Genomic DNA, 26,880 nt, shown 5'->3' with positions numbered 1-26,880 from the left:
ACCCCCAGGCTGGCAAAGAGCAGCACTGCTGTGAGAGGCCAGGTGGGCCCAGGGGTTCTTGGCCACAGGTGTCTTGCACCAGCAGGAGGGGACAGAAGGTGACAGCCCAGACCAGGGTCCTTGGTTGCGAGCCTACTGAGCCGAGCCCAGGGCCATCTGGTAACTCTCTCGACCAGGATCACTCCCTAGGTCCCCGCGTTTGCCCCTTTGTTTTACACGGTGGCCCCCTGGAGGGGCCGCTGCACAAAGTCCCCAGGTTCCCACCCAGGAGGCCTTGCCGGCTGGGCCCAGCTCTCTGTAGGGTGGCCCCACATCCTGTGGATCACTGACTTTATCTTCTCATGTTTTCTCTTCGAGTTTTAGAACCTGTCACAGTCACGTTTGTCTCCCCAGATTAAGGTAATTTGCCGTGAGGCCCTCTGGCCATGTCTCTTTTCCGCAGTAACCCTCTCTGAGTGTTTTGAAGCCGACCTTCTGCTTGGCCATCAGAACTGCTTTCTGAGGTCTTGGTTCCATGGTGTCTGGCACCTTCTCCAGTGATCCTGTCTGGGAGGCCAGAGGGCTGGCCTTCCCTCCGAGAGGTGAGGGGAAGGAAGAGACAGGTCCTTGTTCTTTCTGCTGAGGCATCCGGGGAGCAGTAGGAGTTCTATACGTATTGATTGATTTTTATGTTTAGTTATCTTTGAGAGAGACAGAGAAAGACAGAGAGAGACAGTGCATGAGCAGGGGAGGGACAGAGAGAGAGGGAGACAGAATCCGAAGCAGGCTCCAGGCTCCGAGCTGTCAGCCCAGAGCCCAACGCGGGGCTCGAACCCCGGAGCTGTGAGATCACAACCTGAGCCAAAGTCAGACACTTTACTGACTGAGCCACCCAGGTGCCCCAAGAGTTCTATATCTAAATGCGTTCTTAGGAAACATGGTTTTATTCGTTGTTGGGTGCTCTGAGCTGCTGAATTGTGTCCCCCCTCAAATTCTCATGCTGAAGCCCTCGCCCCCATAGTGATGGGATCTGGAGGTGGAACCTTTGGGAGGTAATTAGGTTCAGACAGGGTCACGAGGGTGGGGCCCCCAGGACGAGGTTAAGTCCTTGTAAGAGGAGGCCCAGAGAGCTTGCTCACCCTGTCCCCACCCCTGGAACACACACGGGAGACCTGGGCTGGCTGACTGCCAGCTGGAGAGAGCACCCTCCCCCAGGACCTGCATCTCTCTCGTGGCTTGTGAGGAGGAGCACTTTTTTCGTGTGCTTTTTTACCATCTGTATATTTTCTTTGATGATGTGCATCTTCAGCTCTTTTGCTAATTTTCTGAATGGGTTGTTTGTGTTTTTACTGTGGAGTTTTGATAGCTCGTTACATATTATGCATGCTAATGCTCCGTGAGCTGGTGGCTTGCGGGTATTTTCTCGCATTCTCTAGCTTAAGGAGCCAAAGTTTCCAATTAGGCTGAGGTCAATTTAGAGATTTTTTTTCCCCCTGTCTTTTGTGGATCAGACTTTTGGTGTCTTATCAAAGAACTCTTCACGAACCAAGCCCTAGTTCCTGAAGATTGTATCCCTTGTTACCTGTGAAATGTTTTATAATGTGACGTTTTCCGTTTCAGTCTGATCCACTTGGAGTTCTTGGGTGTGAAAGTTCAGGTCAAGGTTCGTTTTTATTCTCCAGGCACACACAGGCATTATTGTCCTGTTTTTAACTTCCTGAATGATCGACAGAGTAATACAGAATATTTTGTAATGTCATAACCTGCACGTCCTGTATGGTATTCATGCTAAAAGCATATATCTGATATTAACATTCTTTTGCTTTGTGGAAGGGATTTTTTTGAACATGGATCTTAGGATCAGTTGCTTTTTTTTTTTTTTTTTTTTTTTTTTTTTTTTTTTTTTAAGAGAGAGAGAACATGAACAGGGCAAGGGGCAGAGAGAGACAGACAGACAGACGGAGAGAGAGAATCTTCTCTCCACGCTCAGTGTGGAGCCCAACTTGGGGCTGGATCCCAGAACCCTGGGATCATGACCGGAGCCAAAATCAAGAGTAGGACGCTTAACCGACTCAGCCACCCAGGCGCCCCATGATCTTACTCACTTTAAACATTATTTCTCAACCATTTTCTATCCAGGAGCAACTCACTGTGGGTGGTGGCATTATGGATTATTTCTGCTTTTATGCCTTTTCGTGATTTCTAAGTTTTCTACACACGTAGTCAAGAAGATACCCACAATTTGTTTTAATGGTGTTTGCTAGGTTTGACGTAATTTGGGAGTAGAGGGTTGTGAATTATTTTTATTGGGTAATAATCAGGTTCAGGAAGAGTATTCTTTCTGGCACACACTTACTTCTAAGCCCCAAGATGCTTGTTTTTTCCCCCTTTGCCCCTTAGGCACGGGGTTAAGGTTTTCTGTTGTGTTTTGCCTTTTTTTTCTTCTTTAGGCTTATTCTTTATACTGTCTTACTTGTGTAACATCGAAATGAAGCAGGGCAGAGAAATCAATGAGCTGTCTTGGCATCGATTTAGTTTGATTTAGTCTATTCTCAGGTGGCTGAAGAGCCAGGAACTGTGAACTGAAAACTTCATCTTGTCTCAGATTTTCTTAATTGTCTCTCGAACACTCGCCCAAAGCGCGTGCTTGCCAGAACTCTCCAGAGACAGACGCCAATCTCAGCCTGCAGGGAAAGTCTGCACTGAGACAAAGAGTGGGGGCAGGGACAGGGACGGGACGCAGGACCTCAGTAAAGATGAGAAAAGTGACAGTCGTTTTGAAGCCAAGCTTTTGAAACCCCTGTGCAACAGGGGGCGGCTGTTCCCGCCTAATGATGTCACTTGGCTGGTCCCTTTATGCGACCCTTTCCAGAAAACTGGGGGGACTTCTGTGCCAGGGCCCATCTGCCTTCCCAAGCTGTTCCCGGTTGCCTTTGAGCAGCTGGAGGGATCTGCTATTGAGAACATAAAATTCGTGCTGGGTGGCTCGAGCTGGTTGAGTGTCCGACTCTTGATTTCGACTCAGGTCATGATCCCAGGGTCGTGGGATCAAGCCCCACGTCGGGCTTCATGCTGTTAGCAGAGCCTGCTTAGGATTCCCTCTCCCTCTCTCTCTGCCCCTCCCCTGCTCGCTCACTCACTCACTCTCTCAAAATAAGTAAACTTTTTAAAAAAAAGGGTTTTTTTTCCTTTTTATTTTATTTATATTCAGGTTAGTTAACATGCACTGTAGTCTTGGCTTCAGGAGTAGAACCCAGTGATTCATCTCTTACATATGGACACCCAGTGCTCATCCCAACAAGGGCCTCCTTAATGCCCCCCACCCACTTAACCCAGCCCCCAGCCCCCCTCCAGCAACCCCCAGTTTGTTCTCTGTATTTAAGAAAGAGTCTCTTATGGGGGCACCTGGGTGGCTCAGTCAGTTAAGTGTCTGACTTCGGCTCAGGTCATGATCTCACGGTTCGTGAGTTCAAGCCCCGCATCGGGCTCTGTGCCGACAGTTCAGAGCCTGGACCCTGCTTCCGATTCTGTGTCTCCCTCCCTCTCTGCCTCTCCCCAGCTTGTGCTCTCTCTCTCTCTCTCTCTCAATAATAAATAAACTTAAAAAAAAAAGTTTAAAAAGAAGTACCTTTAGTATTTAAAAAAAAAAAAAAAAAGAGTCTCTTATGGTTTGCTTGCTTCCCTTTCTGTTTTTATCTGATTTTTCCTTCCCTTCCCCTGTGTTCATCTGTCAAGTCACTCCAATTCCCCAACTAAAAAAAAGTTTTTAAATTAAGGGATGGGTACTGAATTTTCAGACATAATGCAGTTGCACACTTAATAGTCCACAGTGTAGTGTGAACATAGCTTTTCTATGCGCTGGGAAACCCGAACACTCACTTGACCCGCTTTATTGTGGTGGGTCTGGAACCGAACGCACAGTATCTCCGAGGTGTGTAAGTAAGTAGGGTCGTGGTATCCGTCACACAACTTAGTCGTCTGATTTGCTCACAGAGACCGCTCTTCAAGCCACCAAGACAAAACAGGTTTTAAAAAATAATCATCACGGGGCGCCTAGGTGGCTTAGTCGGTTAAGTGTCCAAGTCTCGATTTCGGCTCGGGTCATGATCTCACGGTTCGCGAGTTCGAGCCCCACATTGGGCTCTCTGCTGTCAGCACAGAGCCTGCCTTGGATCTTCTGTCTCCCACTCTCTCTCTCTCTGCCCCTCGTCCACTTGCTCGCTCGCTCGCTCTCTCTGTCTCTCAAAAATAAATAAACGTTTAAAAAACAATCATCATGAGAACAGGCTGCAATTTGTTGCTGAGAACAGCGTGTATTTTTTTCCTCTGGGCAAAGAACTTTTCACATTTTCCCTGTTGGCCTCCTGTCTTTGCCCCTGCCTCTTCCCCAGGTCCCCGCGCACAAACGGCTCTGTGGTACAGTCTCTGCAGCGGGCCCGGTGCACGCCGATCGATGGCCCCTCTCAGCAGTGGGCAGACGGTGCTAATTAGGCCCCGAAGCAGCGGTCGTGGCGGTCGTGGCGGTGTGCAGACAGCGCTAGGCGGCCGGGTGCTCACCTCTGCTCCGTGGCCCCGATCCCAGCACCGCACCGCCGCCCCCTCCGTCCCACCATGGCTGTCTGGTTTAGGAAGACACGAGGGCAGGACGAACGCCCATTCCTGCCTCTCTCTGCCAAGGGCAGAGTGACTGACCCACAACATCTGTTCTGCTCCTCCAGAAAGATGGCTGTACCTCACCGAGTTTATTGGTTGGTTCAAAGGCTCTACGGAAGGGCGTCCGACTCTGGGTTTTAGCTCGTGTCGTGATCTCGCGGTTCATGGGTTCGAGCCCCACATGGGGCTCTGCGCCGATAGCTCGGAGCCTGCTTGGGATTCTCTGTCTCCCTCTCCCTCCGCCCCTCTCCCACTCGTTCTCTTTCTCTCTCTAAATAAATAAACTTTAAAAATAAAAAATGAAAGCTTTACTGAGCTATAACTCACGTACCATACAGCTCCCCCACGTAAGTGGGGTCCCGGTCACCACAGTCAGTGTTAGAACCCCACGGAGAAAGCGTATAGCCCTTAGCTGTCGCCCTCTGTTCTCCCCCAGTCCCACACAGCCGTCAGTCTCCTTTCTGTCTCCATGGACTTGCCTCTTCTGCCCATTTTCCTGGAGACGGACGCCTACAGTATGTGGTCACTTGGGTCTGACCTCTTTCACTCAGCATATTTTCCAGGTTCATCCAGGATCCAGCCTGAAGCAGCGCCTGGTTCCTTGTAGGGCCGAGTAATAGCCCATCGTGTGAATGGACCCTGTTGTGTTTTTCCAGCCATCAGTCGACGGACCTCTGGGGCCGATTCCGCTTCTGGCTGTTGCGAAGAGTGCTGCGTGAACATTTACGTACGAGTGTTTGTGCGGGTGCCCGTTGTCGCCTCTCTCGGGCGTGTACCTGGAGGGAATGGCACCTCCACGTTTAGCCGTTTGGAGAAGCACCAGTTTTCCAAAGCGCTCTACCGCCTTGCGTTCCCACCAGCAGCCCCGCGGTTTTGCGTGTGTTTGAGAATGTTGGAGGCCCCGGCCCTGGCAGGCAGGCCCCCGGGCCCCTGGGTGGCTGGTGTTTTCAGGGTCTGCAGGATTTGTCTGAAGCAGGTATGGGAAGACAGCAGACCTGGAAATGACTGCCATGAGAGAAGTTTGTACTCGCGGCCCCCAGGAGCAGGAGGCGGGGCACGCATCACAGGGCCGCAGGGGGCTGCCGGATGCCCCAGGGTCGGTCAGGAGCCAGAGGCGGGCATGAGTGGAAGATGTGGGCAAGAGCCTTCACGGTGGTTTCCGTGGGGAGGAATGGTCGGGGCGGGGTGAACAGGCTTAAGACTGGCTGGATTGAAAACCCCAGCGGGCTCTGGGGTACAGGCGCTGGCCCTGGTTGTCCAGCCCCGGGCCCTGGGGTAATCGGGGCAGGGGGACGGTGGCCCCGAGTGAAAAGCCCGACGGACAAGGAGGCTGGAGCGTGGGCTCTGGGTTGCTGGGTGTGCATGTGAAAGGTGCTCTTACAGGCGAGTCCTTTCCTGTCTCTAGGAACCTGCCAGCCCTGGCAGGGGCAGGCTTTCCTGGGTCGGCAAGGTGCCACCTGTCAGATCGTCAGAAATATGGAGTAAGGGACGCCTGGGTGGCTCCGTCGGTTAAGTGTCTGACTTCCGCTCAGGTCGTGATCTTGCAGTTCATGAGTTCGAGGCCCCAGCTCGGAGCCTGGAGCCTGTTTCGGATCCTGTGTCTCCCTCTCTCTCTCTCTGCCCCTCCGCAGCTTGTGCACATACTCTCTCTCTCTCTCGGAAATAATAAATGAATAAACTTAAAAAAAAATACAGAATAAAACGACATGATTGAAGCAGCTGGTCTGTCGCAGAGCCCCCCACTCGTGTCTTGATCAGGCACTCATTTCCGTGGCTGCACGTGTTCTAGAAAGACTTGATTAGTGATTGTCCACCCCTTACTTTAAAAGTCTTAAGTGGCGTGAGAGGGGCAGTCGTGGTTAGTTCCTCCAGAGGAAAAAGAATGATTTATCTCCAGAGGCCATATTGCTGTCAGATGTACAGCATTCTGTTTTTCTGTAAGAAGTCCCCCCAGCTCAGAGACTTTTGGGGAGTGTGAGCTCTCAAGAAATAGTGTGTGTGTCTGAGCAAACAAGGGTGTTCTGCAATGTAATAGTAATTTCTCAGTCAACAGGGTTCTTACGTACAGCCTGCCCTCATTTATTCCCGGATTCTGTATTTGCAAACTTAACTTCCTTGCTGAAACGTATAAGTAACCTGGGGGCGCCTGGATGGCTCAGTGGGTTAAGCGTCCGACTTCGGCTCAGGTCATGATCTCGCGGTTTGTGAGTTTGAACCCCGCGTCGGGCTCTGTGCTGACAGCTCAGAGCCTGGAGCCTGCTTTGGATTCTGTGTCTCCCTCTCTCTCTGCCCCTCCCCTGCTCACGTTCTGTCTCTGTCCCTCTCTCAAAAGTAAATAAACATTAAAAAAAAAATCTTATACGTAACTCCCAAATCAGTACCTGTGGGGCGTTCACAGTCACGTGCAGCAGACGTGTCCAGTGAAAATACAAGTCCCCCAGCACGCGTGTTCCTATCCAACAAGGTGACGTGACCTTCTGCCTCCTTACTTCATCTCGTCCTTGAACAAGCGTCCTTTTTGCAGTGTGCTTAATGCCATGTTTTTCACATTTTTGTGCTCTCCGTCGGTGATTTGGCTGTTTAAAATGGCCCCCCGGTGGGGCGCGTGGGTGGCTCAGTTGGTCCCACTCGTGACTTCGGCTCAGGTCATGATCTTGTGGTCTGTGAGTTCGAGCCCCGCGTGGGGCTCTGTGCTGGCAGTGCAGAGCCTGCTTGGGATTCCGTATCCCTCTCTCTGTCCCTCCCCTGCTTGCTCTCTGTCTCTCTCTCTCTCAAATAAAAATAAGCTGTAAATACATACATACATACACGCATAAAATGGTCCCCGGGCATCGTGCTGGGGTGCTGTCGGGCATTACTGAGTGCAAAAAGGCTGTGATGCGTCTTTCGGAGGAGGAATTACGTGTGTTAGGTACACTCCGCTCCCTTCAGCCATGAGTTGTAGTCCTACTGACCATGAGTTCAATGGTAATAAATCAACAGCATGTATGAAATAAGGTATCCTTCAAGAGAAACACACACAAAGCAAGGTTGCGTATTGATGGGCTGATGACCGGCGTGGGCAGAAGTTCCCGGGAACCTAGCCTTGTAGCTTCCCCAGGAGCGGCAATTCGGTATTGGCTAAAGCAGGGTTCGCTGCAACTTTATGGAACATCACTACGGGGAATAATGAGAGGCCGCTGCAGCTTTTTGTCTTGAAATAAAATTCACAGGAAGTTGCAAAACTAGTACAGAGTCTCAGGTGTCCTTCACCAAGCATCCCCCAGGGATGGTAATCTGACATGACCTCAGCCCGTGGTTAAAACCAGATCACTGGCATCTGTACAGTATTGTTAACTCGGGGACAGACCCTGTTTGGGTTTTGCCAGTTGTTACCTGCACTCTTTGGTGAGGGAAAGGGAGTCAATAGTTCTAGGAAATTTTATCCTTTGTATGTAGAGATCTGAGTAACCCAACTCCACTGTGTTCCATCCCAAGGAAGCAGTGACTCCTTAAAAAAAAAAAAAAAATACGTAAACATAATATTGACCATTTTAACCGTTTAAAAAAATTTTTTTTAATTTTTTAATGTTTATTTTTGAGAGACAGCATGAGTGGGGGAAGAGCAGAGAGGGAGAGAGAGGGAGACACAGAATCCGAAGCGGGCTCCAAGCTCTGAGCTGTCAGCACAGAGTCTGATGCGGGGCTCGAACTCACAGACTGCGAGATCATGACCTGAGCCAAAGTCAGACGCTTAACCAATTGAGCCACCCAGGCACCCCCATTTTAGCCATTTTTAAGAGTACATTCCAGTAACATTAGCTACATTCGCACTGTTGTGCAACCACCCCCACCTCTGTCTCCAGAACTTTCTCATCTCCCCAAACTGAGATTCTGTCCCCATGAAACATGGACTCCCAGCCCCTGGCTCCCACCATCTACTCTCTGTCTCTGGACGGGACTCCTCTAGGGACGTCCTGTGAGTGGATTCGGGCAGTATTCATCGTTTTGTGTATGGCTTATTTTGCTTAGCATGATGTCCTCAAGTTTTGTCCGTGCTGTAGCAAGCATCAGGATTTCCTTCCTCTTTATGGCTGAAAAATATTCCATAAAACAATGATTTCTTGACCCGTTTTGCGGGAGGCACTGCCCTCCATTCTACTCGGGAAACAGCGATCAGAATAAATAAGTAAATTGTATCATATGTGAGAGAGACCACCTTACTGTTCTTTCAGCTGAAATTCTGTCCCTTGTACCCCTTTGAGTACCTGGTGTCCCTAGTCATGACCCTTAGCCATGAATACCTCAAAGTATCTTCTCAATTATCAAGGGAAGATTTAAGTTACTGTAGATTTAGTGTGTCCATCATTTATTAAACTTCTTGGGGACTAGTGATGCTCAGAAGATGTTTATGGTGACTTTTTCTCCTGCAGACTCTTTGGTTAAAGCAGAATGTGGGACACCTGGGTGGCCCAGTCGGTTAAGCATCCAACTTTGGCTCAGGTCATGATCTCGGCAGTTCACAAGTTCGAGCCCTGCACTGGGCTCCGTGCTGACAGCTCAGAGCCTGGAGCCTGCCTCAGATTCTGTGTCTCCCTCTCTCTCTCTCTCAGAAATAAACATTAAAAATATTTTTAAAGCAGAATGTATCTCACTTCAGGTAAGATGTCGGGTCACAGGAACAATCAGTCAGCCAGGCAAAGAACGCATTTCAGGGTTGGTCCCATATTTGTATATTTGAATCATAATTGCCTAGGTGGGGTTTACAGTGGTGTCGAAATGGCAGGAAATGCCTGCCCTGGACCACAGAGGCCTCAATTTATGACTTTCACCTTGGTGAATGGGTGTTCATATATGAGAGAGAGCCTCATCACCTTTGTCTTTATGATAATAGCAGTGGTAAGCCACTTAGTATCATGACGCTGGGGTGTTTGGGGTCACTGGGCAAATGTCACCCCCACCATACAGAGCTGTGTTACAGAATGAACGGCTACGGATACATGTTCCGCGTGGAATATGGCATCACGCCGCCTAGTGCTTAAGTCTCAGCTGATAAGCTCTGTTCATTACTCCTGGACCAGTTTTCTCTCCGACATGTACCCAACTGCATGTTTCCAACCACCCTGAATTTCCACCTAAGTTAAAACTTTCAGAATGCAGAATCCCACTGTGCAGAAAAGCTCTTAAGTACATTTTCCTCTAGTACTGGTCCCTTAGCCACCCCAAATGTCATGGTCTGCATGCGGCAGAGAACCACGGTCCCCACTACTTCCCTGTGTGACAAAAAACGAAGCTTGGGGGTGGGGGCACCTGGGTGGCTCAGTGGGTTTAAGTGTCCAATTCTCAGTTTTGGCTCAGGTCATGATCTCATGGTTCCTGAATTCGGGCCCCACATTGGGCTCCATGCTGACAGTTTGGAGCCTGCTTGGGATTCTCTCTCTCTGTCTCTGCCCTTCCCCTGCTCGCTCTCTCTCTCTCTCTCTCTCTCTCTGTCTCAAAAATAAACAAAATAAACTAAAAAAAAACAAACAAAAACAAAAAATGAAGCTTGGGTTCCCCGGGGGGACCCAGGAGCCAGGTCAGAAAGGCTAGTGGACAGATTTCTTCCTTTTTTAAAAAAAAATTTTTTTTTTTTTTTTTTTTGAGAGAGAGTGCGTGAGCAAACTGGGAGGAAAAGAGAGAGAGGGGGACGGGATCTGAAGTGGGCTCTGTGCTGACAGCAGAAAGCCCGACACAGGGCTTGAACTCACGAACTGTGAGATCATGGCTTGAGCCAAAGTCAGATACTCAACTGACTGAGCCACCCAGGCGCCCACAGTCCCCTCCAGATTTCTTCCTAACGTTGCTCTTTGTCCTCACCTGGAATAGAGCTTTCAGTGTGGTTTTCACCCTGAGAATGAATTAGCCAAGCAGCCCATCTCAGCTCAACTTGATTTGTCAAATAGAAGAGGGTGAGAGTTTGGCCTTCTGAATTTCATCTTTCCATCAGTGGGAAAGGTGACCAGAGAATTACACACATCCTATCATCTCGTTTCCTACATTAACGAGCAGATGAGTGTGAAGAACCCTTTGGAGCCCCTGTCGAGTGTCAGGTTGGTTTGCAGTCGTAGCGTAAAATAGGATTGGCACCTCTCGTCTGTCCGCTCTGCTGCTCACATTCTATCAGAGTGCTTTTACGGTCAGGGGCGCGTGTGGCCACACATCGTGCCCTGCAGTCTCTGGGTCTCGGAGTCATCCTGACATCCGATCTCGGGTTAATTACAGCCCTGTGTGTGTGTGTGTGTGTGTGTGTGTGTGTGTGTGATGTCGGCACGAGCCACGCCAAGCGCAGAGCTCTTGGTGATTTTAGATTATTTACAGTGAATATAAACTACTCTCCGCCTTTTACCTCCTGCCAAGATGGAAGGGGTGTCGGGGTTTTTTTGTTGTTATTTTACCAAAGGAGAAGATATTGTGCGATTTCCACACTAAATGGTCACAGTGGGGACCAATTTCCTGCCCTCCAGACCCGCTGTCTCAGCCAATACAGTAGGAGAAGACGCGGCTTTACATTTCTAGAAGGATCACACGGAGGCATAAAAGCGACGCAGCCCGGCCTCGCACCACGCCGGGTCCTGGAGCCCGGACCGTGAACATGGGGAACACCCATTCCAAAAGCAGTGACCGAGATGGCGCGCTCCGTGGCCGCCCCGAGCTGTCTTTCTACAGCTCTTTTCCTCGGAAATGGAGCGAGAACGTCTTTCTGGATAACGAGCTGCTGACCTCCAAGATCCTGTCCGTGCTGCGGCCACAGTCAGAACGGGGCTTCCGGACGGGCCAGCTCCACTACCCTGCCCGCTTTCTCAGCACCAACTCTGTGTTTGCCTCTGTCGCAGCGTCCTTAAAGGAGCACCCGAGGGCCACCCTCTTGTCCGATGGCAGCCCGGCCCTGTCCAGGAATGTCGGCATGACGGTCTCACAGAAGGGGGGGCCACAGCCAGCACCCAGCCCGGCGGGAACGGGGACGCAGCTCGGGTAAGTCGGTCCGTCTCTGCGCCAGGGGCAGCTACAGGTGAAGGGAGGGAGCAGGATGAGACATTCCCCTGGGACCCCACAGATGGCCTCTCGGAAAGGAGACCCTCAGGTCCGTGTGAATCTGATCGTAGGCCCCCAGCCACACGGTGAAATTCCTATTCACACTTGCTTCTGAGATTCTGGGTGTACTGGCCTCTTGCAGCCAGCTGGGTTCATACCCTTGAAGGGCCCTTGGGCGGGGTTTCTGTCCAAGCCTGAGATGATGGTAGAAGTCCCACTGAGGTTGCCGTGGAGGTGGCATCCCGTTACTAACGCCTTAACCCTGTCCTCCGTGGACTCAAGGTGGCTCCCATATTTCTCCATTCAGCGGTGTTTCGGTTGAAAACCTAATGCTAACAGATGTCATCACGGTGGTCCTTGCACGGGTTAGCGGGGAAGGGGGCTGATTATCTTTTTCCGTTAAGAAGGGTTCTCCACCCTCACCTGTGAGTGTGGCTGTGTCCACCTAACTCTCACTCGAAAGAATTGCGGGGGCTCCGTGGGCTCCGGTGGCCATTAAAGGAAGCGTACAATCCAACTCACCCTGAGAACATACCTGGACATTGAATTGAAGTCAGTTATGATGGGGGGACGTCCTAATGTTACGATTTTTACAAACGATCTGTGGGGAGCTTGGGTGACTCTGTCCCGGTTAAGCGTCCGACTCTTGGTTTCGGCTCGGGTCATGGTCTCGTGGTTCGTGGGTTCAAGCCCCATGTCGGGCTCCGCGCTGAGAGTGTATAAAGTCTGCTTGGGATCCTCTCTCTCCTTTTCTCTCTGCCCCTCCCCTGCTCACTCGCTCTCCCTCCCTCCCTCCTTCTCTCTCTCCCTCTCTCAGTAAACTTAAAAAAAAAAAAAAAAAAAAAGGTAAAATCAATTCTTTTAAAAACAAAAAGATCTGTGACAAAGTTTAAGTGCATATAGAAATCTGGAAAGTTCTCAAATAGATTTGCCTTCCTAGAAAGGGTGTGTATGTGTATTTAATTGAGATTTTTTGAATAATGGTTTTTATGATTTTTATTTAGACCAGTCACAGGAGAGATGGATGAAGCCGACTCCGTATTTTTAAAATTTAAGCAGGCAGCTGATGACTCTCTTTCGCTTACATCTTCGAATGCCGAGCCCATTTTTGTAGAAGGTACGGCCCTCTTGCTTCTTTCCCAGGTGCCACGCTGGGAAAGTGCCGGGACCCCTATCCTTGTGTCCACGGGACACGGCCTGGGGCGGCCCAGAGCCAGTGGAGCAGTGGCCGCTTTTTCTTCCCTCAGACCCTTGCACGGCCTCGCTGAGGAGTGAGATCGAGTCAGATGCCCGCGAGTTCGAGGCCGAGTCCTGGAGCCTCTCTGTGGATGCCGCGTATGCAAAGAAACAAAAGAGAGAGGTGGTAAAGAGGCAGGATGTGCTCTATGGTGAGAAGTTCTGCACCATCACGCTGACCTTCTACTTCCTTCTTTTCCATCTTTGTTTTGATTGATTGCGCCTGGGAGTCTGGGCTCCGCTGGGACCTCCAGCTCCGTCTGCTCCCCCAGGGCAGCCCTGCTCTCCCAGTCAGGGAAGAGGTGGCCAGGGAGGGCTTTGTGGGAACGCATCCCTGAGGACGAGCGTGGCCGAGTGCCCAGTCCTGACTCATCCTGACCCTGCTGGTGACCCTGAGAGAGAAGACTCCCCCAGGCCTGTCCCAGCCATCCCTGGTGACCACAGACAACACCCCCCCCCCCAGGGGGTTGGGAGACATGTGATGTAGCACTGGCTCCCGGTTGGGACACCCCTTCCCGCTGGCCATTGGAGGACCTGGCTGTGGACAGCCGCTGTCCTGAGATGGGAGGTTACAGGTCACTGTGCAAAGCGTGGCTGTCAAACAAGAGCCCGTCCCCAGGCCAGGTGTCGCATTGGGTGCCCTACGTAGGTCCCTTTGGGCCTCTGGACTTTCTATAAGCAGGATGACAAAAACCCAAGACAGCCACACTGGAATCTGAGGCCCTTCTCTCCCCAAAGCCCTCACTTGTTCTTAACGATTCTCCCTCCATGGGAATCATTCACCAGCACTGACACCGTTATGTCGTCCGAGGAGGCATTTTCTGCCCCTCGTCGGGGTTCTGTGAGGAGATTCTGGCACACACGGGTCTTCACCGTTCGCTGGTGTCCGGCTGGTGGTGGTGTCCCCTGACACCTGGGTCCCTCCCGTGTCACACACTGAGCTTTCTGCCCAGGCTGGAGGGGGTTGGGGTGTGGGCAGGAGGGGACCCTGATAGATGCTTCGCCTCAGGACTCCAGAGCAGGGCAGAGACCCTGCAGGGAGGTGCAGAGAGGACCAGTCTGGATGCTTCCATCCAGGCAGCCCTTTGCCACATTGTCTCACCCTCTGGGCAAACACAGGCTGCGTCCAGCCCCCATGGCCGGCAGCTCTGGGCGGGGCTGTGTTGACCTTTGGTCTCCTAACAGCATCAAGGCCGTGATTTAAACAACAGGTAAACTCCAACACAGAACCTGATCTTTCTTTACCTTTTCACAGAGAATTAAATTCCTCACCTGAGCTCTGCTTTCTTGTCAATTGTAGTCTGGGTCTGGTTAGTGACATGCACAGACGTGTGAGTTTCACATCCGAAGGAATGGTGTTCATCAGAACAGTCTTCCTGATAGGGCAGCTGGGTGGCTCAAGTTGGTTAAGTGTCCGACTTCGGCTCAGGTCATGGTCTCACAGTTCGTGGGTTCAAGCTCCGAGTCGGGCTCTGCACTGACAGCTTCGAGCCTGGAGCCCGCTTTGGATTGTCTCCCTCTCTCTGCCCCTCCCCCGCTCACTCGCTCGCTCACTGTCTCTCTCTCAAAAATAAACATTAAAAATCAAAAAAAAAAAAAAAGAACACAGAACAATCTTCCTGCCTAAAACAGCCTTGAAATGTCTTCGGGCGTGAAATCCTCCTGTGAATTTGAGGTCCCAGCACACGTCCCGGGTCCTCTCTTTCCTGATATCACCCCAGCCCTGGCTGCTCCCTTACATTAGGACCTCCGCAGCGCTGGGCCCCGGGGCGGGGGGAGGGGAGGCCTGCCCCCAGGCGGGGAGACCCCCAGGGCCAGGGCCCCGGTGCCGAGCTGGAAGCGGCCGGCCGGGCACGCGGTGGGCCGGCGGCACACGTGATGCCACCGTGGGCGCCCTCCCCGGCGCGGGTGAGTCCCCTGGTCCGTGTCCCCGCAGAGCTGGTGCAGACGGAGGTGCACCACGTACGGACGCTCAAGATCATGCTGAAGGTCTACTCCAGGGCCCTGCAGGAGGAGCTACAGTTCAGCAGCCAGGCCGTCAGCCGCCTCTTCCCGGGTGTGGACGACCTGCTGGACTTGCACAGCCACTTCCTGTCTCGGCTGAAGGAGCGCCGCCGGGAGTCCCTGGAGGAGGGCAGTGACCGGAACTACGTCATCCAGAAAATCGGGGACCTCCTGGTGCAGCAGGTGGGCACGGCCGGGCCGGGCCGGGCCAGTCTCTGCTGACTGAGAGGCCGTGGCCCTGGGCCCTCACGGGTGTGCGTGCAGCTCGTGGTCAGAAGCAGGCGCCTGCGTGCCAAGCGCGCTTGTGCGAACACGTCCGCCCTTGCAGGCGGGGCTTTGGTCTGGTTCGCTGGCTGGGTTGTGTTGTGTTGTATCTTGTTTTCCGGTTTTGACCTCCGTGTCTCCGGCTGTTAGAGGCGTATCTGTGGTATGGGGCGCCTGGGTGGCTCAGTCGGTTGAGCATCCGACTTCGGCTCAGGTCACGACCTCGCGGTCCGTGAGTTCGAGCCCCGTGTCGGGCTCTGGGCTGACGGCTCAGAGCCTGGAGCCTGCTTCCGATTCTGTGTCTCCCTCTCTCTCTGCCCCTCCCCCGTTCATGCTCTGTCTCTCTCTGTCTCAAAAATAAATAAATGGTAAAAAAAAAAATTAAAAAAAAAAAAAAAGCGTATCTGTGGTAAAGGGCCCCAAGCCTAACCTGACTCCTGAGTCGACTTGTGAGCCTCAGCCAGGATTGACAGAGGGGACCCGTCAGTCCCCGTCTGCCCTCGGGGTGCTCGAAGCATCCCGAGTCCGCGAATCAAGAGCTAATTAGAAGAATACCCCTTTTGCTTGGAAATCTCTCTAACGTGCTGCGGCTCAAATTGATGCTCCCTTCTTGGATTTCAGGAAATGTTACAGCACTGTGACGTAGTAAAGCCCATTCGAAGGTTTTCTCCTTTTGCCTCACTGCACCTTGCGTGGAGGCCCCCGTACTGAAGCGTTTCTCTGCCTGCGTGTATGTTAGACAAGAAAGGGGAATCCCAAGTCAACTCGAGACACATTTTCATGGAATCAACTGAGCCAGACGAGAACACGCCCTGGTGGTTTGCACGCTCCCTTTCAGTAACGTCTCCGTTGTCTTTCTGCAGTTTTCAGGCGAAAATGGGGACAGAATGAAAGAAAAATACGGTGTCTTTTGTAGCGGCCACAACGAGGCGGTCAGTCATTATAAGTTGCTGCTGCAGCAAAACAAGAAATTTCAAAGCTTGATCAAGGTAAAAAAAAAAAAAAAAAAAATTTTTTTTTTTTTAATTAAAAAATGCATCCTCTTTGCTCTGGATTGTTTTCCACAGGACTGTAATCTTTGAAGAGCTTAAGGTTATAAGGTACCTGTTATAAACCAGGGATTTTCAAGTTTATTTATTTATCTTGAAAGAGACAGAGACAGTGCAAGTGGGGGAGGGGCAGAGAGAGGGGGAGACAGAGAATCCCAAGCAGGCTCTGCACTGTCAGCTTGGAGCCTGATGCGGGGCTCGAACTCACGAAACCGTGAGATCATGACCTGAGCCGAAACCAAGAGTCCCGGACGCTTAACCCACTGAGCCACCCAGGCACCCCAAGTTTTTCTTTCATTTTAACCACAAACCTGTTCAGAGCACGTCAGTGAAATCTGGAGAATTGCGAGATGTAAAACAAAGCAAAGCACACCCAGGGCTTTGTTCCTGGCCACACCAGCAGGCCACGACGCGGAACCTGCTGACCACCACTCCTCAGACTGCTGAGGGGACACAAGTGTCATTCCCTCGTCCTGGAAACCACCCCTCTGGAGCCACCCATTCGGCCTTCATAACTTACTCCACACCTTTGCCCCCCCACCTCGCCTCCTTCCCTCTCTGGTCCCCATTTGTCCCTTGAGGCCTGGGAAATGACCCACACCTGCCTTCTGCCTAGTCACGTGCAGGTGCTCACAGCCCAGAACCAAAAATGCAACATCCAACCTGAGTCCCCAGGGAGGGGCAAGCCCCTGTCTCCCGCATCCTTGCAAGTGCACCTGGGTTAAGGTCACTTGGCTGTCAGCATGCCTTCTGTAGCTTGGTCCCCGAGGACTTTAGTTGGAAGTGATAGCCAATAACTAATGGTCTAGAGTTAAGAATGACAGGTTTTGGGGGCACCTGGCTGGCTCAGTCGTTAAGCATCCGTTTCTTGAGTTCTGCTCGCGTCACAAGCTCACGACTCATGAGTTCGAGCCCCGAGTCAGGCTCTAAGCTGGCAGTGTGGAGCCTACTTAGGATTTTCTCTCCCTCTCATTGTCTCTCCCTGTCTCTCTGCCCCTCCTTCGCGTGCTCTCTCTCTCTCAAAATAAGTAAACTTAGAAAACAAAGAATGACAGGTTTTTAAATTCCGCCCCAATGGATGTAGACGGGAAAGGCAGAGGGTCCGTTTGAGGTTGTCCCTGGAACTTCACAAACCCCAGAGTCCTCCTCTGGTCCTCCTCAAAAGTGGCTCCACAATGGCTGCATTCCTGGAGTGCTTGAGTGTCGAGGGAGCAGAGAAGCAGAATGTGTGGTATGCTCTGGAGGGCACCAGCAACCGTGCTCCGCCCTGCCAGGAGCTGGCTTCCGGTGACTGCTTCTTGGGTTCTTAGCCAGAGGTGTGCGTCGGGTGCCAGCAGGGGGCTGCCTCAGAGGCACAGGCTCAGGGTAGTTCCAGATGGTTCTGGCAGCCGTCAGTCGGGGTCCTTGTGTGTATATGCACGCATGTGTATGTGGGCGTGTGTGATATACAGCTCTCTGGGTGATTCCCTACCGCCCCCTGTATTTTTGAGAGAGAGAGCACAAGGGGGGGGGGGGGGGGGGAGGCAGGGAGAGAGAAGGGGACAGCGGATCCGAAGCAGGCTCCAGGCTCTGTGCTGACAGCAGAGAACCCGAGGCGGGGCTCAGACTCCCAAACCACGAGATCATGACCTGAGCCGAAGTCAGACGCTTTAACCGACGGAGCCACCCAAGTGCCCCTCTTTTTTTTTTTTTTTTTTTTTTTTAAAGTTTATTTATTTATTTTGAGGGACAGAGAGAGAGAAGGAGAGAAAGAGTCCCAAGCAGGCTCTGTGCTTTCAGAGCTCAACGCAGGGCTCGAACTCAGGAACCTTGAGATTATGACCTGAGGCAAAATCAAGAGTTGGATGCTCAACGCACGGAGCCACCCAGGCACCCTGGTTCTGGTTTCTTCTTCCTGGGTTTTACAGAGGCCCTCCTTTACAAGAGGGGACACTGCCTTTGCTTCGTCAGCCTTTCTGCGCACAGCAGATGAGCCCCCCTTTCAAGTACTCAGTGAAGCAACAGAGAGAAAAGGCCTTGGCGACCTGAAAAAGGAAGGTGCCCCCAGCTGATTTGGCAGGAGCCAGGGTGCCAGCGGGGCATTTTGTTTCCCATTGCCTAGAAAATCGGCAACTTTTCCATCGTGCGGCGGCTTGGTGTGCAGGAATGTATCCTCCTGGTCACGCAGCGCATAACCAAGTACCCGGTGCTGGTGGAGCGCATTATTCAGAACACAGAAGGTACAGTAGCTCTCCTCGCGGCCTCGCCCACTGCCGCTTGGAGGGGCGATCTCGGTCTTCCTGCCCCGTTTTAGCAGTGGGTTGGAGAAGCGCCCCCTCTGTGCTCCCTCCCTGGTTCTCTGGAGCCATCGCGGCTCAGCAGTCATTAGCCGAGCTGCCACCATGCCGAATCCGCCTGTGCTGGGTTGTGGGGTTTCCGACTCAAGAAAGATGGGGTGCCGGTCTCACTTGCCCGCTGTCACCCCGCAGCCCCTGGCACAGGCTGGGCCACAGAAGGCCCTGGGTCGTCATCCAGGGAGCAGATGAATGTTGGTCCCGACAGGCACAGAGATGGCCTTCGTGTCACGTGCCTGGAACCTGGGCGGGCGGAGGAGAAAGGGCCCACGGGCCAGCCCGGGGTTCTCAGAGGCCAGGGCCTGACCACACGAGCCCCACCCCCAGGAGACTCGGGCCCTGCGAGAACGAGCAGATTCTTGGAGCTACAGGGGCCAGCTCTGGGTGATGGCGGGAGGTGGAGGGAGTCTTCTGGGCAGAGCTGGTGGGCACGGGGTTGGGGCTGGGGGGGCGGGGGGCATTCACCGAGGAGGGGCAGGCAGCAGGGCTAGGCAGGGCCGCTTCTGTCTCTCAGTCACGCGTCGGCTTCCACGTTCAGCGGAGGCTGTGTCTCAGCGGGAACCAGATGCCGCCGCCTTTGTCTGGAGAAGCATTTACATTCAGGCGCTGGTTGGGAGGTGATTCTTGAGGGTCCTCTGAGCAGTGGCTTCAGGGAGCGCACCTCGTAGAGCCCATAGCACGTCCGCCTCTGTCGTGTTTGTGAACGGGGACACAGGAAGGCGCTAACCCTGCGGTGTGTGGCAGCCGGCAGCGAGGACCACAGAGACCTGAGCCAGGCCCTGAAGCTCATCAGAGACATCATCTCGCAAGTGGACGCCAAGGTCAGCGAGTTCGAGAGAGGCCAGCGCCTCCGGGAGATCGCGGGGAGGGTGGACCTGAAGTCCTCCAGCAAGCTGAAGAACGGCCTGACCTTCCGCAAGGAGGACATGTTACAGCGGCAGCTGCATCTGGAGGGCACGCTGTGCTGGAAGACCACGTCGGGGCGCCTGAAAGGTAAGGCTGGGCCCCCGCCTCCGGGGGGCAGCCGCGGAAGGGCCCCCGCGTCCCCGAGCCTCCCGCTCACTGCCCGGGGGCTACTGTGGGCCCTGCCTCCAAAACCCACAGTGCACTTCCAGACCAGAGAGCACGCTGGCCTCCGGCCCGCGTTTCCCCGGGCCAAACCACGAGCTTCTGGAAACCTCCTAACCTGTCTGTTGACGCCAGCATCTTTCAAGATCGTTGGTGGGGAGTGCTTGAGGTGGCCAGGGATCAGATGTGCTTGTTCGTAGCTCGCACGGGCGAGCATCCGGCAGGCAATTTAGCGCCTCCTGGGTGCACGACACCCAGGTGGGTGGTGGGAGGGCTGTGCCCTCGGGGGCTCCAGCCAGTGGGCAGAAAGGGGGAAAGAAGGAAGGAAGCCAAAAGTAGCGAGAAGTACAGTAAATGCTTGCGAGGAGGAGCGCGCAGGCCTCAGGCGAGAGGACTCTTGGGGAGAGGCGTCTGGTCTGGGTGTCTGGAGAGGGTACTGCTCCTGCTTTCTGAGACACACGGGCTCCGGCTGGACACGCCGTGCAGGACGTGCCAGGGCTCTGCTGTCAGATGTCCCCGCAGGGACAAGGGGCCTGAGGGCAGGCCACGACGTCCCTGGCTCAAGTCCCCGCTGACCTGGGAGCCGGGTGGGGGGGGGGGGGGGTGGAGACACAATTCATGTTTGAGGAATCAGCCAGAGAATCTCAGAGGCCAGGCCTGCAGGTGCCATCACAACAGGGACCGAATGGCAGGTTCAGCAACCTGCAGGAGGAGACTCCAGCCACTGATCTGTGCCAAATGTTGGAACCCAGGAGGTGATGGAGAGCCGTGAGGTGGACGGAAACCCTCAGGCTCCTGCAGAAGCATCATGGCACCAGGCTGAGCGACCAGCCCCCCTGCCCTGGGGCTAGAGCCTTCCCTGGACGCATGGGTCTGCCTGGCAGGACCCATGTGGCCCTGCGACCCTGTGAGACATTTCCTTCTGTGCTTTCTCATTAGATGTTCTCGTTGTCCTTCTGACTGATGTGCTTTTGCTGCTACAAGAAAAGGATCAAAAATACGTCTTTGCCTCCGTGGTACGTATCCCATCTCGTCAGATGTTGGGTCCTGCCCTCTGGGACGTTAGGGGGTGGCTGTGAAGCTGAGTCGGAGGGCGGCCAGGAAGACACATCCAAAAGTTCACCCGCTGTCCCACGTCCTCCCAGGGGCCAGGAGGTTCCAACAGGGCAGGAGTAGAATTTTCCGAGACCCAGGGTCCTGTCTGATTGCCTGAGGAGGCCTCAGGGCCTTGGGCTGACATCCTGTCTGGTCTTAGCCTCCTTGTCTCCGTGACTCTTCCTCTCTCAGGGGCTTGGGGGTTCGGGGGCTCCCGCATCCTTGCCAGGAGATCCCCTCCTTCCTTCCCTACCAAAGACCCCAGCTCAGGCAGCTGCTCCCTGGGAGCTGTGAGCATCTTGGCCCCATGGTGCTCTGATCCCGGGATACCCTTGTCACGGGAGCCAAGCCTGGCCTGCATAGGGCTGGTTTCTCCTGGGGCCTCTCTCATTGGCTTGCCATCCTCTCCCCGTATCTTCATATGGCGTCCCCTCCGTGTGACTGTGTGCACCGTCCCCTCTCCTTAGTAGGAGCCCAGTCCTACTGGATGGGACCCCCTCTCTTAATGACTTCATCTTACCTTAAGCACCTCTGTAAAGGCCCCACCTCTACAGAATCACATTCTGAGGCGCCAGGAGGGTTAGGGCTTTAACATCAGGATTTGGGGGGCACAGTTCAGCCCATCACCGCCAGTTAGCGTGCATTTTACCGGGCTGTGTCAGAGCATCGTCTCTCGTAGGATCACAGAGAGGAATACTGCCTGGCTGTGGCGGTTTGGGGCACAGAGTCAGGAGGAAGATTCATTTGTGATCATACACTACCTACCCTTGTATCTCTTGAGTTTTGCCCAGTGGCATGCATCACTGGTTATAAAACACGTGTTTAAGCATGATAAACAGAGCATACGAGGAGATTGTTGCAGTCGTGTCTTTTTTCCCCACGTGGCAAAATATCTCTGCTTTCCATTGTTTGAAAATAGATGGGGCACCTGACGCCCCCCGTCCCCTCCCCCTCAGACAGGCGCGCGACAGCCATTCAGATACGGCAGGGTGAAGCTACCCCCTCACGAGGCACCGCATTGCACCCACACAGGACTCCAAGCGCCCGGTCATCTCATTACAAAAGCTCATCGTGAGGGAAGTGGCCAACGAGGAGAAAGCCATGTTCCTGATCAGCGTCTCCCTGCGAGGCCCGGAGATGTACGAGATCTACACCAGCTCCAAAGAGGAGAGGAACACCTGGATGGCTCACATCAGAAGGGCCGTTGAGAAGTGAGAAGTGCCCGTGTGTGCGCGCCCTCCCGACCCGAGCCCCCAGCCGTGTAGCCTTGGGCTTTGACAGCCACCCAGTCAGCTGTGGCCTTGAAGGGCCTGAGAGAGCACTAGAGGTCACAGGTCGGCCGGAGACCCCTCTGCCTTTCCTCTCCCTCATTCCGCCTCGGTGCTTTGTCCATCCCCCTCGTCTAAAAGGGACACGTGGCACCATTCTGGCACCTTCCGACAACAGCCCAACCTGTCAGTTGCTAAAGGGGCCGCGACGTTGCTGGCCGGGGGGTGCGGGCCCAGGTGGTTCTAACTTTGGGTGTTGGTGGGATGCGACGAATGACACCCGACAGGGGGCCGGGCCTGTTGGAGCAGGTTGTGGTGTCCCGTCCTTCTTCCTCAGGCCAGGGGACCCCTCAGGACCCAGCCAGCCTGCTGCTCCCTCTCTTTACACCTGGCAGCTTCCCGGACCCTTAGCCTGCCCAGAGCTCCCTCCATACCCAATGCCAGTTCTGCAGGTCCCCCGGAAGTGAGCTGTCCTCAGTCTCCTCCTCTCCCGCGTCGTGACCGGGCACGTAAACCCGTGGCTGGTTACGTGTGGACCCTGAGAGACAGGATGAATGCCGGTGGCTGCCGTTCTCTTCTCCCTCATTTTTCTCCCACACCGTTAGCAAGCTAAGTCACCCAAAGAACGAGACGTTCTCGGCAGCCGGTTCTGCAGACAGAGCTCTCAGGGCCCGTCACTGAGGCCAGCCTGCCCGTGAGGCATTCTCGCCCATCTGCCCATTCTCCCTGCAGCTGTCCGGACGAGGAGGAGGGGCCCTTCAGCGAGGCCGAGGAGGAGAGGAAGGTGGTTGAGGCCCGCGCCCTGAGGCTGAGGGACTTCCAAGGTAAGGGGAGTCAGTCTGGACCTCTGACTCCCACCATGTGTCCCTCGTGTGGTCAGAAGGCTCCACAGCACCGTCTTGAGGCAGTGGGCCAGGGGCCATGAGCGGCATCTCTGTTCCTTCCCACTGGGATTGGCCACGGAGTGACTCCCGTGGGCTATCTCGTGTCCTACAGCTCTGTGGGGCCTTTGCAGTGAGGATTTGTCACGAGCTGGCGATCGGCAGGAGGGGGTATGAGAAAGGGAGAGGGTGGCGCTCGGGGCCCCTGAGCCACCTCGAGACACGCGCGCTTCGCCACACACACTGCCCTCTCCCTCCGTCCCTGTCCAGGAAGGAGCTCGCTGTGGGTGTCCCAGGTCACATACACAAAAGCCCCAAGGGGACTTGGAATAGCACGGGACCCCACAGCCTCCTTCTGGAGCCTGGCAGACCGAGACCAGCCCTGGCTTTGTGGTTGGGGACCTCGGCTCCCCCCGCCCTGTTTTAATTTTTTTCCCAGCTACTTCACTGAGACATAATTCACACACTACACAGTTCACCCACTTAAAGCATACCGTGCGGTGGTTTCGGGTGTATATCACGAGATTGTGCAACTGTCATCACAATTTCAGACCATTTTCAGCTCTCCACAAAAAAACCCCGTGCCCATTAGCTGTCACTCCCTGCTCCTTCTTCCCTTTGCCCCTGGTAACCTCTGCTCTGCTTTCTGTTTCTATGAATTGGCCTGTCGTGGGGATCTTGTGTATAGAGAGTCCTGCGATCTCTCCCCTCTTGTGTCTGGCTGATTCCACGGACCACGATGCTTCAGGGTTCAGCCGTGTTGTAGGGTGTGTGTTCCCTTCCTTCCTAAGGCTGAATACTGTTGGGTTGTACAGATGCACCTATGTGCTTATCCATTCTTCTCCTGGCTTTAACAGACTCCTGTGGGACTGAAGTGAGGTCACTGCCAACAACGGTTCCCAGTGCTTTGTGGTCTCAATCGGCTTCTCTCCTTCCTCTCACTGAGTCACTTATTTTTAAATTAGGTAGCATTTAGACAGTAAGCACGTAAAATTAGGCAGTTTATATTTTATTTCTTTTTGTAGGGAGAGGCATACGTTCGAGGGCACTGATTAATAAAAATGTCCAGAAGAAAGGGGTGGAGAATCCCACTGACCCCGGGAGCACAATTCTAATGCCGTATTCATTCAGACTCTTTATTTCTGCGGGATGGTTATGTAACACACACCCTGTACTAGGCACATCTCCGTGGACACACCTCTGTGGATGCCACAGTCTACAACGATATCTATTCCTTACACGTTCGTGACAAGATTGCGTTAGAAATAGGTGCTTTCTTTATGGAGATACTCATTCCCATCTTGGATCAAAAGCTGATCTCATCTTTAACACTGGGATCTCAGGGACACTCCTCAAAATCAGAAGCAAGGCTGGGCCAGCCCCTGTCACCATTATTACCTTTATCCTGCAAGCTCCAGCCTAGGTGGTAAGGGGAGGAGCAGAAGTCAGATCATGACTGGAAGGGAAGGGACAGAATTGTGTTTCACATGTGACATGATTATTTGCCTAGAAAATCTAATAGAATCAACTAGAAAACTATGGGAGGCTGTGAGATGCAGCTGAACGTGACACATGTATTCTAGCAGTCACCAGTGAGAGCTGTGCTGTGGCCGCAACTACAAAAAAGGCATAAAACCCAGAGACCTGCAAGGAGTTTGTCCTAAATGCCTGACAGAACACGCTCAGGATAGGAAAACTAAGTCTTTGAAGATTCTCACTTTGGCCCAAACTAATAAATTGGCCCGTGAAAGTCCTCGCGTGTACCCCATGGTGTTTAGCTTTTCATAGCTGGGGCAAACAATCAGAAGGCAGGCCCGTGCCCTTACCTTCCCCGTGGGCTGTTGGAAGGGTGGGCCGCGGGTCAGCCGGGGTCCCCAGAGTCCAGCTCCCCCCCCCGCCTGCAGGGGCCTCTCAGAGCCCAGTCCTGGGAGAAACGATCCTGGAAGGCTGACCGCTGCCCCCCACCCCGCCCCCGCCCCCCATCCCTTTGCAGAGCGACTGAACCTGAAAGACCAGCAGATTGCGCAGAGCCTCAGCGAGAAACAGCAGATCTACCTGGAGATGGCCGAGACGAGCGGGCTGGAAGACGTCGCTCCGCCACGGCTCCTCTTCCGAGGAGGGGACCCCTCCGAGACCGTGCAGGGGGAGCTGATTCTCAAGTCGGCCATGAGTGAGAGTAAGGAGCCGAGCCTGGGGGCCCTCACTGGGCACCCGGCTGCTGCTGCCGCCACAGTTCCACCCGGGGTGGGGGATGGTTCTCGGGGGGACCCCAGGACGGCACTTGACCCAGTGTGGCCAACTCGCCACCCTGGCTGGGACGCACTTATGTCTGGCTGGGGCGGGCGTTCTCCCAGGAGCAGCGCTGACACCCGGCAGACTCAGCACCTTCTCCCAAGCACCTGCTACACGAGGCACCATGCCAGGCCCCTGGGATCTGGAGTCGACTGAGATGGGTTCCCCACCCTCAAGAGGCCCTCCTCTCTGAGAAGTGGGGCACCAGTGATCTCCCCAGAGATCACGCACATATCCACATTTGGTGGGTCATTTCAGAGGGCTCCTGCCCCTGGGCCTGGAACCCCACCTCTGGGGGGAGGAGGCTTCTGAACACAGCGACCACAGGGGGGCGCTGGCCAGTCTCCTGCCCTCCGTGAGCACTCTGGTGCCAGGCCCGCCTCGTGGAGCCGTCAGGGTCCTTGCTGGAGCCCCCGGTGGCCCCCACACAGCTGCTAGGCCAGCTCTGCACGAGGCCCAGCCTGGGTCAGGCCAGCCAGCCAGTGCTCACTGGGTCCAGACAGACAGCTGGCAACTGCTCTCTCAGCGACAAACGAGAGAGACAGCTGCCCTCCAGACCTTTCCTTCAGAGTGAAGGGAACGGAGACCAGGGGGGTCCCTTGTGGACTCCACTTCTGCTCCGCCTCGTGTCCTCCGGCCACACCGACCTTCTGCTTCCTCACATTTCTTCAGGGGCCATTGTTCTTGGCCCCCTGAGGACCCTCTCATATCCTGTGCCTGGGCCTGGAATGTTCTCCCCACCGCCTCACTGGCCAAAGCTTGTTTGTCCTAAAGCACTTTGTGTGACCAGACCTGCCCCCAGAGGCCACCCTCCCATGGCCTCCGACCTTCTGTGTGCACCCCTCACACACAAGCGCACACCCGAGTTCTTCCCCGGCCCCTCCCACAGGCTGCCCCAAGGTCCAGCCTGACCTGCAGACATGCATTGGCCTGTCCTGGCTGCAGTACCTGAAGTTAGGGGAATGCATAGAGCGGGGGGCTGAAGTCCCGCAACAGGAATTAGAAGACCGTGACCCAGGCCCTGCAAGCTTCTAGGCCCCGATCCCCGTGCCCCGCATGGTTCCACAGGGCGACTCGCTTCCTCCCATCTCCTTCCACAGTTGAGGACATCCAGAACCTGCTCTGCAGGCAGCTGGCCAGCGCCAACGGTCAGGCAGAAGACGGGGGAGGCTCCGTGGGCCTGCCCCGCAGGGCAGACACCTTCGGGGGCTGCGACACCGTGAGCAGCCCTGGCAAGAGTGAGTGGGGCTTCTCGGGACAGCTTGGAACGTTCCCTTTGCATTGCAAAGCCGAGGCGTTTATTGCTGGGTGTCTCTGCTGCTGCTTCCCCTCAACGATTATAAACCCTCTGTGGTGAGGTTCTGGAACCTTCAGGGTGTTGTCGGTCATGCTCCGACAGCAGCACACAGACCAGCCCCTCCCTTTCCTGCTGGCGTGTGTCTCCGATGCTGCCATTTTGGCACAAGCCCAAGGGTAGCGGCCTGGCCACAATTTCCTACCTGGGTTCCGGGGTTGTGGTGCCCCGTCCGGACTCCTGGGGGACATCCAGCCCCCTCACGCACCTGGATTGGGGTTTTCAGACGGCAGTTTTAAGAAGGTCTGCAGCAACGACCCTGGCCCCCGAGACTGGCAAGGCCCAGTGAGCAGCCCAGACTCCAGGCCCGGCGACACCCCGGGGGCCTCTGAGGAGCCACCACCTGGGGTA

At 54.3% G+C, this 26,880-nt stretch overlaps 1 protein-coding gene across 2 annotated transcripts in view; it reads left to right on the top strand.

Moving 5' to 3' along the window:
* Nucleotides 1-26,880, top strand: part of ARHGEF18 (Rho/Rac guanine nucleotide exchange factor 18) — a 73,731-nt gene that overhangs the window by 41,639 nt on the left and 5,212 nt on the right. For both annotated transcript variants that reach the window (XM_049642371.1, XM_049642372.1), the window contains 13 exons: nt 11,487-11,625; nt 12,690-12,802; nt 12,933-13,073; nt 14,858-15,108; nt 16,053-16,178; nt 18,340-18,457; nt 19,316-19,564; nt 20,579-20,655; nt 21,767-21,945; nt 22,735-22,826; nt 24,877-25,059; nt 26,276-26,413; nt 26,756-26,877. In XM_049642371.1, coding sequence (XP_049498328.1) covers nt 11,487-11,625; nt 12,690-12,802; nt 12,933-13,073; nt 14,858-15,108; nt 16,053-16,178; nt 18,340-18,457; nt 19,316-19,564; nt 20,579-20,655; nt 21,767-21,945; nt 22,735-22,826; nt 24,877-25,059; nt 26,276-26,413; nt 26,756-26,877 — 1,928 coding nt within the window. The remainder of the gene's footprint in view (nt 1-11,486; nt 11,626-12,689; nt 12,803-12,932; nt 13,074-14,857; nt 15,109-16,052; nt 16,179-18,339; nt 18,458-19,315; nt 19,565-20,578; nt 20,656-21,766; nt 21,946-22,734; nt 22,827-24,876; nt 25,060-26,275; nt 26,414-26,755; nt 26,878-26,880) is intronic.

This window comes from Panthera uncia, chromosome A2 (genome assembly GCF_023721935.1).
Source record: "Panthera uncia isolate 11264 chromosome A2, Puncia_PCG_1.0, whole genome shotgun sequence".
NCBI lineage: Eukaryota > Metazoa > Chordata > Mammalia > Carnivora > Felidae > Panthera > Panthera uncia.
The sequence above is the reverse complement of the archived record's forward strand: the minus strand, read 5'-3'. Positions and strand labels throughout refer to the sequence as shown.